This window comes from Sipha flava, unplaced genomic scaffold (assembly GCF_003268045.1).
Source record: "Sipha flava isolate LNK unplaced genomic scaffold, YSA_version1 275_pilon_pilon, whole genome shotgun sequence".
Lineage (NCBI taxonomy): Eukaryota > Metazoa > Arthropoda > Insecta > Hemiptera > Aphididae > Sipha > Sipha flava.
This window is the reverse complement of record NW_020272940.1, coordinates 737789-749335: the sequence shown is the minus strand read 5'-3', so window position 1 is coordinate 749335 and position 11547 is coordinate 737789. Positions and strand designations below refer to the sequence as shown.

At 28.5% G+C, this 11547-nt stretch overlaps 1 protein-coding gene and 1 pseudogene across 1 annotated transcript; both read right to left on the bottom strand.

Annotated features, from left to right (window-relative positions):
• Nucleotides 1–550: 550 nt before the first annotated feature.
• On the bottom strand, nt 551–1081 carry LOC112685414. Its single transcript, XM_025557277.1, has one exon. It carries the CDS (start codon nt 986–988, stop codon nt 551–553), a length of 438 nt encoding a protein of 145 aa, XP_025413062.1. The 5' UTR covers nt 989–1081.
• A 1889-nt stretch (nt 1082–2970) lies between these two features.
• LOC112685413 lies at nt 2971–6220 on the bottom strand (annotated as a pseudogene).
• Between the last annotated feature and the right edge of the window lie 5327 nt (nt 6221–11547).

The window sequence follows — 11547 nt, the reverse complement described above, 5'->3', positions numbered from 1 at the left end:
TTGATTCATTAAAGTATCCGAATTCATCAACATTTCATTTTTTAACATTTATAAATCAATTTTGAGAATTTCTAATATTTTTTTTCAACAAAAATAAAAACCTATAAAAAATATCATAACCCATTTTCATGTTTCAAGTATAAAAATTGGAAATTCTATGAATTTTCTTAACTTTTATCATTTTGTCAAAATTTAAAATTTAATTGTTCATAATTTTTTTTTTTTTTAATCAGTTATTTACGGACACGGACATTTCGGCGCGAGGTATGTTTCGGCGCTGGATTACACTAATTTACATAATACACAAATTTACTTCTATAAAATTAATATTATAATTCACTTTTATAGATATTGTCAAAAAATTTACAATTTTAATAAAATATCAAAATGTCTTTTTTAATAAATAACAAATATAAAATAAATAATAAAATAGGTCTGTTACGTATGTTAAATGTCGTTATGACAATGTCGTGCTTAATAAATAATAAATATAAAATTAATAATACAATATCAATATGTTACTCTTATAATAAAATAAATATGTAGTATATTAATATGTCATGCTTAAATTATGAGCGATACATCTTAAAAATGTTAATATGTCCCTATTATTATAATTGCTAACTATTTTAAAGATTCGCTTATCAACATCCAAAAATTGTTTTTGTTTTTTCGGTGGGCTTTTACTAGCTTCTAATTGGCAATAAAAAGTATCCCGACCACTCTGTATTTTTCTTAAGCAAGATATAAAAGCCCATAGTGTTGGATTAGTAACCCCCATTTGAACATTGAGTCGTCTATTAGCGGCAGCGGCATAATTATTAGTTTTATCATTTTTATTTAAAACTCGTTCGTGGACATTCCACAGATTTGGAGGAAAACGTGCATTTCGACGTCGATTTCTATGAAATCTACCTATATAATTTTCTTCAAACCAGTCTAACAAGGGTAAGATTTCTTCTGGTAATTCATCCAACAGAATGTCCATAATAACACCTGGCGCCGAAATGTCCTAGATCGATTTATTTATATGTATGAAAAATTTGTTATTACATTCTCAAGACTTTTTGTCAATCCAAAATTATTTAATCGATATTTTCGAAAAAAAAGCTAAGAAACATGAATATTTCAATTTTCTATAAAAAGCTCATGGAAAAAATCTTTTAAAAATTAAATTTTCTATAGCAAACGGTAATATACGTATTAAATGCATCTTTAATAAGTATGTTAGTCCATATGTTTATTATTTTTTTGAGTTACAATAAAAACAATAAATTCGATTTTGTCGAAAACCGGTATGCTGTACACTTTGCACATTGTTATTGCTTTTCGTTAGTTATTCAAAATTATTACAAAAACTGTTGGGAAATTAGTAAAATTATCATACTTTCCTTAAAGTACCAACTAGACAATATTTCTATCTTTCGGTTTTTATTTGATGATAATCGGAGCACTCCTTCTGGTCGAAATTATGTACATAAACAAAACAAATAAACACATTATGGTAAAACCAATACACTCGGAATCTAAAAATATATATTCATAATATGAATTTCATATAATACATTATATTACACACGTGGCAAATAATAATAATTAAATCATTTTCATCCAAACAAATAATAATATTATTGTATCATGTTCTTTTGTATACGCAAAACTTACAGACAAGAACAACCGTACAACTTATATTAAAAGACAATGGTGCATTACACTGATGTTAAATTGGCAGTGGAATAATTATCAGTGTAATTGTACGAGCAAGAGGAAATATCGGAACTAATTGTTTAAATTCATCTTCTCATCGTGTACAAGAGCACTGTACATTTACTCCATCGGGACTCCGCTCAAGTAATATTAAATACCATACACGAAACAGCCAATCCAATTTTTCGATCTGTCGTATTAGTAGAAACTGACGTAAACCTGTATGATAGGTATACCCTGTAACAAAACGTAAAGTCCGTATAGCTTTTTTATTCTGTTAACTTTTATTTGAATAATAATAATAATAATACAAGTGAAATGACGATAACAATTATTATTGTTTTACAATATTAAAATCGGGTATACAATTTATGCATAAATAACAATACTCGTTGTCGAGTTTACATATCTTCACGACATATATATATATATATATTACGGGGTATTACTCACAATACCGAAATGTCAGTGTTCGTACTAGGAGATTTACACAGTAAGGCCAACGTGCTGACCAAAGTATACTACGCTGTTTTAGCAGCATAGCCTATGGCAGCGTCGAATGACTCCTAGTACGTACTGACACACGGTTGAAGAAGGGGGAGGATGATTCTGCACCGCACGGTTGATGGACGTGGAGGTCTGATGCGGGCAGCAGCGTTGGGTAATGCACTCGGCGTACTCTGGGTGGACACTGGACACGTTCAAGTTTGGACGGCGATGGCTCACACACTCTCGGTGGTGACGGCTCCTAGGCTCCTCGGCTGTACGGGTGATTGTTGGACTGCTGCCGCTCTACCAACGTGTACGAGATGGGGGAAGTACCCGGTGTAGCTATACATTAGATCTACGCACGATTAAAGATAAGATGGTTGCTCAACGAGCTTTAACTTGGTGTTGCCCGTAATTTATTTTAACCAAAGAACTGAAGTATAGCGATCCAAGTGGTGAATTTGTGCAAAAAATCGTATGTATGTGATACTACCACAGGCAATAATAATCATAGATAATAATATGTATGATAATAATAAACAATATTCTTTTAAACTAAAATACCATATAATAATAATAATTTGCAAGTATTTTTGATTAACCTCTATTTTTTTATTTATATTTCATATAAAAAAATGTTGAATGTGTACAAGATTAAAGTACACAATACTTATAAATTTAATAATATTAGTACCTATATAACTTACAGCTAGATACTTAAATAAAATTTAAAAATCATTTAGTTTAAATGAAAATTATCTTTTTTTACCTACTATTAATTAGGTAGCTACTAATTTAGACAATTTCTTTTTAGTCTTATTTTGTTTTTTAGACATTTGATTTTTTATATACGTGAATTGTCTCATTCTCATTATTATAAATGTACTACATATATCTGTAAGTATTTCAGTTTCACGACTAGTACATGGAAAATTCAACTTAGTATAGTAGGTTAAAAATTCTTCGTATATGTTTTCAAAAACATGAATAGAATCTGCATATTTTTGGAAACATTCTTCTAAATTTCTTAGCATCAAGAACAAGTTTTGATTGGGATGAGTTAAATAACCTCTAGACTTTAAATTTACTAAATCAGCCTTCGCTGAAGTATTACCACCAAAATTTTTTAAGCCATTTATACAAATATTGCATTTCGTTTGATTAATTAAACGCTTTGCAATATACCTAAAAATAAAAATTTCAGTTAGTATATAAACAAAATATTCTTTTATATTCTGATACAAATGTATACCTACCCAGATAAATAATAAACAGTACAATCAAAAATTGTTGAGTCTGAAAAATTATTTGGTTCAAGAATACCTTCTAACTCAGTCCCACCTTCATTAACAACAGTTGCTATTTTATTTTTCAATTGAATAAGTTTTTGTTCCCTAGCTGATGAATTTAATGAATCAATTATTATGTTTTTTAAGTCTGTTTTTCTTATCTTTAATCGTGGATCTACGTATGATACGTGATTTATTGGAATCGATCGTATCCTTAAAGCTAATCGATAGCACACCTATGTACGGGGGAATGTTGATTTTATGGAAAATTTCGAGGCTATTATATGTGTAATAATTCCCTACGTTCGTAACAGAAGTGTGCAATAATATCATTGAAACTGTGTATGTTATATGCGGGTTTGAAACGGTCAGATAATCGCGCGCTACCTGGTTCGACGAATGCCGATAACAACAGTCTTTTCAGCCGGTTTTCACGCCGCGAGGGCGATAGTGGCATATACGTTATACACAGGAACAACGTGTGATGTTGTCTCGTTACAACCCTCGCATGCGAATTCCTTGTAGAATGAAAATTATTGAATTCAATTAAAACAAGCGGTTCGTTCAAGTGAACGAACCGCCGAAAAACGGTAAGATGATGAAAACAAGAAAAAAATATATAATATCCAATGAAACCGACTATATTTATATACAAATATTTTTTTAAGCGGAATAAACCTAATAACAGCTCAGACTAATGTTAGTACATAATGTCTGAAATAAATGTATGTTAAGAATAAAATCGTCAAATATTAATTATGTTTAATAATAATAATTTAATTAACTAAATATAATTTCTGAAAGGGTAGGTAATAATAATAAAATTAAAAATACACTCCATCAAAATTAAATAAGTAAACCAGAACATTACTAGTCGATTTCATTACTCTATTGATAGATAACTATTGCCTAAGATTACTTTTTAATAAGGAAACAAAACGCTACAGATCTTGCTCAACAATCAAAGATGTTAAAAACTAAAGCAGCTAGTAATTCAGAACAGTCAATATGAACATTGAATATTTTATAATATAGGCCCTTAAAATCAATAGTTTTTCTCATATTAACTTATCATATATAATTGATTTTTATTACGATTTATATTGTGTATGAGGCTGACCAGAAATATCAAATTTATACGAAATAAACTGAAAAATCCATTTTGGATAGCTTTAACGATTTGTTTATAAATAGTAGTAGAAGGTAACCATATAATAGAACTGCATTCTAGAGTTGTATGTACTATTGAAAAATACAATATTTTTAAGACATCAAGTGGATGACGATTTTTTTGCAATATGTAAATAAAGTTTGTCGAAAGTTAAAGACGAGTTGAAAATATAATGCCCAAATCTGAAATTTCATACACACGCTGTAGTACAATATTATCTTTGGTAGTCATTAAGAATAATTCCCTAATTATTGGTGTACGAGACCTGATAAACGACAGTTCTCAAAACTTATCAATATTTAACGATAATTTATTATGATCAAACCACACAGATAATGAACTCTAATAATTTTGATGGACAATTAAATCAGAAGAAGATTTTATTAAATAGAATATTTTCCATATCATCAGCAAAAAGTTATTTTTTTAGGATATAAAATAGAAATATAATAGAGGAATAGCTAACATGTATTTATATTCAATGATAAAATAGCTAGAATTAATTTCTGGACTAGAATTTGATTTTATTTATTTATTTTGAAATTAAAAACACTCAGATTAACTTCAACCAAGTTATTATTGACCGAAAAAATCAATTAAACTTTTATTAAGTTTTTAAATTATCACTACTTCTCTATCGTTATGAGGTTATTATCAAAAATCATAGTGTTAGAAAGGGTCATGATTTTTGATCTATAAAGAATTTTCAAAATAATTTAGAATTAGTTTGAATAAAATTATTAGTATAAAAAATATTTCTTACAAGTTTGAACTATGACTTACACTTAACTTTATTCAAAGAATTGATAGTAATTCATTTGTGAAGGCGTTTTTTTTTTATATAACGTATGAACAATTTTTTCTTGGTTAATTATCTCAACAAAGTGCTAATTCATATAAAATATTTACTAACCCGAAATATTTTTTCTCTACAATGAATTTCAATAGTCTTAAAATAATATCATTAAACACATAATCTGCGTTAATAATGTATACAATTTATGGAACACGAAATCCCAATTTATATTAGCTAACGATGTCCTGATATCATAACACAATTTTTATTTACATTAACTTAACTGTAATTAGTAAAGTAGCATGATGATATTAACAATTTACTAGAACCAATAAATACAATTTGCATTTCACATCAACGTAAGATACATTTGATACAATTTAATCAGATATAGAGTTGTTATGATTTTTAATAAAACAACATTTTTTCAACAGTTATCAAATATTAATTCAATGGAAAAATTAGTATAAAAAGCAAGTGCATTTTTTTATTTTAAAAAAAATATTAAGTTTAGATTCTAATCAAAAGAAAACTTGTATTGTTTTTACCACGATATGAGGTTTTTTCGTGTATGTCAATAAGATTTCGATAAAAAAAAAAAAAAAAAAAAAACTTTGATATATTGATATGGAGTTTGAATAGCATTCATACTAGAATGTTCAACGGAAGAAATTTTTGGTGATGATGGAAAGACTGCAGAAAAAAGTTAATATTGGTTGTATTTGGATTATTAGGTGGATAACTTGTATAAATACTTGAGTTCAACATGTTGGCAATTAGACGGTGAATTTAGAGTTGAAAATTGAATATCGTTGCGTATAGGATATACCTAATTCGTTTAAGAATCGACTTAGTTGGTAACTGTTGTAAACTAAAACTAAAACATTTTGAAAACTGTTTGAAACTATTGAAACTGTTTCACTACATTTATAAATTGTTTCTTATTATACATTTTACATGAACATATTATTAAAAGTAATTCGTTTAATATCAATGAATAGTTTTTAATTTCACCCGATAAAAGTTATTTTTCGTAACCATTACAAAAATGTGTGGTAACGTTACATTAAAATTACACACATAAGTTCTAGAACATTTTTAAACTAGTATTTTCGGGTATTCAACTTCAGATTGGCCATCCAAGTTGTGGCAGAACTTCGAAACTAATTCGAAACATTCCATATGATTTTATAGTGATAATTAAAAGTCTATTTTTAAAATGTATAAGTCATCAGAAGGTCTCTGCGAAATCTTAAAATTCTAAAGTTAGCACATCCAAGAAATTGTAAAATTTAGGTTGACAGATGTATGGTATGATTTGAAAGTTAATTTTTAGAAGTCGGATAGTGACAACATGAAGAAATTTCCCTTATTATATTATTTGGTATGCTATTGTTATCCTACACATGTAGGTACCTGATGCTTGAACAACAGTTTTGTTAATCTGTAATTACCACAGTTACGTTTTTGTAAGCGAATAATGAACTATAAATTAGTTCAATAAAAATTACTGATAATTTTCAAAAACTCAATGAGTTAGATCAATAAATATAAAACTAAAAGGCTGGATTTCACTTATAGAACATTAAAATTCATCAAATAGTTTACCATTTTTAAATCGACTGTTTTTATCGTAATCGTAAGTAAAAATGATTTTTATGTAAAAATTACTTGAATAAAAATGAATTTTATTGCATAACATTCTCAATAAATTAAAACTTAAAGACACAAACAAAAAATAATAAGTTTTTATAACATTTAGTTCGACGACTGAAAGAGTTTGAAGAGGATAAACTTTTTTTTTTTAAGTTTTTTGTAACTTTGAATTGTAGATGTAGAAAATCAGATATTTTATTAATCTTTGATTTACTTACAATTCTAAATATTTCGTAGTAAGAAACATATAACAAAAGGGACTTAACACATTAACACATTCTTATTTATTGTTTAATAAATAAAATAGCTATATTATTAGATTATGTAAATCTAGAAATTGTTTTTCAATTGTATTTAGCATTTTAATAATCGTTTTAATTTAATAATTTAATTTAATAATCGTTTTAATTAACTCCTTATAGAACTAATTTACACTTATATAAAAGCAGAGATTAAAAAACTGATAAAATATGTGTAGCAGCCTAACGCCAATTAACTATTTAGGCCTAATTGCCGTTCATCGGTGAGGACGATGCGTCTTTAAAGATAACAGGTTAACAACAATTGCATAATAATGCAAATGCATTTTGCGCGATAAATCGGGTGTTGCCCGATTGCGGCCCAAAGTAACCTATTTACCTTTTCACCTATCCCGATTGCGGCCCGTACATAGCAGGTAGGAATTACTATTCAAGTGGTTATCAAAACCAAATAAATATCCCAATTGCGTCCGATACGTATTTTGACATCGTAATCACGATTCACACGATAACCGATATTCGGCGTGATGATTTCCATAAATGTATACAACAACTATTAAATATTTTTTTATCGTAGACAATTTATTATTTTAATATTTGACTATTTATTGACTATTTACTGACATAATTGTATTTCATATCTTTTTATAGTGTAAAAAATTTATTATTTTACTATTTTACTATTTGTTACTGCAATCTTGTAATTATACTTTTAAAATAAATATTAAATATTTTGTGAACCATTGTGTGTCTGGACGCAATCGGGATACTTATATTTATATTATATAAATTATATAAATTTATATTATATATATATACTTATATTTGGGATAAAATACGACTACCTGGATTCGGGCCGCAATCGGGCAACTCCGGATAAATCAAGACAACGGCATTCGATTATCTCTCCCTTTTTCTCAAAAATTTAAATTAATCATATTTATATATTTTCGTGGTTGTAGCACGATCGTCATGAGAAAACGTGTATGTGTTAACATTTATATTATTATTATTATATGTACCAAACATTTTTAAGAATATTGTAATTATTTTATTAATTTATATACAATATTACGATAGTCAATTAAGTGTGTGTCCAGTGTAAATTTTAGGTATTGCTTGCAGCTGACCAGCTATACACCATATCTTCAACAACTGTGAATTTTTTTCATATTTATTAGTTATTTGTTACCATTTGTATCATACTCCAGTCTATTATTTTATTATCACGGTTCTAGTCAACAGACAGATTTAATAGTCACAGTCATCACACATAAAACACACTATTTCATTATTTCTTATTGTTATATAATATAAATTATAGGTACACATTATCTTTTCTTATCAATATACCTATCATGTTATTTATTATTTATCATCATTGAAATTATTAAATAGTATTCACACAAAAATATAAATTGCAACAACCAATTTCGTTAATCATATTATAATTAATAATTTATTTTGATTTTTATCTACCAGACTTAATTGCAGTCAAGCGCAGGCTAGGCCAATTAATATTCTGGTAAAAGAAGTTTTATAAGTTAGATTTCTATTTCCAAAATCCCGCCATATTATACAGTCCACAAATTAATTAATAGGTGTCGGGGAAAGCGGCATATACATTTCAGCACCCGTCCGTATAACATGATTATTATCTGTTTTGAAGAACTATTATAGTTTTTAAATTTTTCTTATAGTAATAATTTTTTTTTTTATTTATTTAGCAGGCCTAAATACAAAATATTATTTTTCCAGCATAAATTATTTCATTTAGTTTTTAGAGTAATTTTTTACATGATCTAATCCATCTTAGAATAATTTTCGAAGACAAAGTTAATGTTTAAAGAAAGTTTATTGATCTGAAAATATATTGAAAAATACAAAACGGTAAATTTTACTTAAGTAGCACAAGTAGAAGATGAATGTGAAAATATATTGTATAATTTCATGGGTAAATGAAAAACAAGAAAAATAAAAAAATAAATAATAATAATAAAATAAAAATACGAAAACAAAAGTATTTTAAGTTTTAACAAGTTCTCTAGTTATTTAAATTGAGAAATTGAAGACGACCAATGTTAACAGAAGAAAAAAAACAATAGAATTCGATCAATCACGGTAAAGTTACTAGATATAGTTTATATATTCGATATGGTTCCTTTAAAAATTTTAATTAAAAATGTACAGGGTAGTGTAGAGCAAAGAAAAGCCACTTCGTCAGCGTGACGTATAGTGATTCGGCCGAGCATGACCCCAAACATCAAAATGATGAATAGTCTTTATATTAAATGGACTAGGGATTCGTTGTAGAAATAGTAATTTATTGAAGTCCTCGTGTATCGCCGCACCACTGTCTGCTGTTGTAGTCCTATCCACGATAGGTTCTGCTTTTTCAATAAATTGCTTGCCAACGGATGTGCCATCAATATTACCTCATTCTTTTATTGTCATTTACTTCTTGTTGGTTTTGATTTACCAAAAACCAATCTGTTGATTTTATTCATTAAACGGTTATAGCAATGTATCTAATCGTAGTCGATGTTTCGTTGGATTTTTAGTGCGTTGATTGCAGGTCGTCAGGACGCGCTAATCGATTACTACGATAACTTCCGCATTCGTTTGTACTACTTGCGCACATGTAAACATTATGAATTGCACCCGTGTAGTCCATAGTATAAATACTCGTCAGTTAGTAAAACCGAAAGGCCATCTTAAAAATATAAAATTCACTCTTACGAGTTCCTTTTTTCCATATCTTGTGCGTACTGTGATTTGAATACCAGTATCTACACATCTGTTTAATGCTGAAATCACATGCACATGAAACAAAACACGTTAAATTGATTATGCAAAATAATTCCATGTACAAACCACTCGTGTGATGTCATATACACATTTGCAACCTGGTTCCTCGACTTTTCGTGTCGGCATGCAGCTCCTCCACAGCTGTAACCTAAACGGGATATGGTTGTCTTGACAATAATCTAATATGAGATATTTAAAAAGAATGTTTCAGCTACTTGAATCTGATGGGAGTAATAACTCAAGTAATCTGGATAAACTAACATTGAAATACATTTTAAATGACATATTTGTAATTATGCATGGATATGCAGGTCCGCTTACCATGACACAACTGTGTGTAAGATTGCGGTAAGCCAAAACTTGATCTCGAGGATGCAAATAAGAACACCTAAATCTGCAGTACTTTCAATATTAAAATGTATTAAACCAACAGTAAATTATAGCATAAATGCTCTCAATAATATTTGCTAATCCACACTGAAATATTTTTGTCGGATCATCATTTGAATCGAATAGAACAACGTTTAAATGTAGGTACACAACATAATTAGACACATTGATAATCACCTACCAACATATCCACTACACGTATAAAGCACGATATTAATTATTGTCTACGAGTATTGTGTAATATATTTGTGGAAAGTATAAAAGATTCGAATTAATGAAAAGTTTTCACGAAGCGAAAAAATACTAATTGTATTAAAAAGTTGTCGAAGAAAATCTCTGGTGCTCAGTGTAGGATAAAGATGATCTTTAAATAAACGTTGCAGCAATAATAATTGTCTTCGATGTAGAACAAAAACACCGCCACGGGAAGAGCGCCGACACAACGAACATAGTAAAGAACAGCGAACAGTTAACTTCAAATTGGAATTATTATGTAGAATATATAATAACACCATATAGCGCAGTCACAATATGCGTTCATTCGTTGATAATTAGTAGCATAATGCGAAAGTTCAACAGTACGAAGTTTCTCGGTTGATATACTTCAATTTATTGTTCGATACCGGGTATTCCGTGATAATGTTCTACTACTATTGTTTTGATACACTCGCAGACGTACCTAGTTTTTTCACACGAAGAAAACAATCGATTATCCACTGGGTTCGACCAAAATCCTTGTAAGTATTATTGACCGCATATAGATTACACGATCGTCGCATTTAACCTAAGTGTGCGTGGGGTTGTGCGCTTCACCGATATTTGAGGATTCAATTCATTTCAAGTGTACAACAATAAGTATAAACTGTCAAAACGACTAGACACGTTTAAGACAAATTATTATTAAAATGTTTTAAATGCGTTTCTTTCTTATGTATACTTTGTAATGAACACCATTTATGGGGTCATAGATGGCGTTCGTTA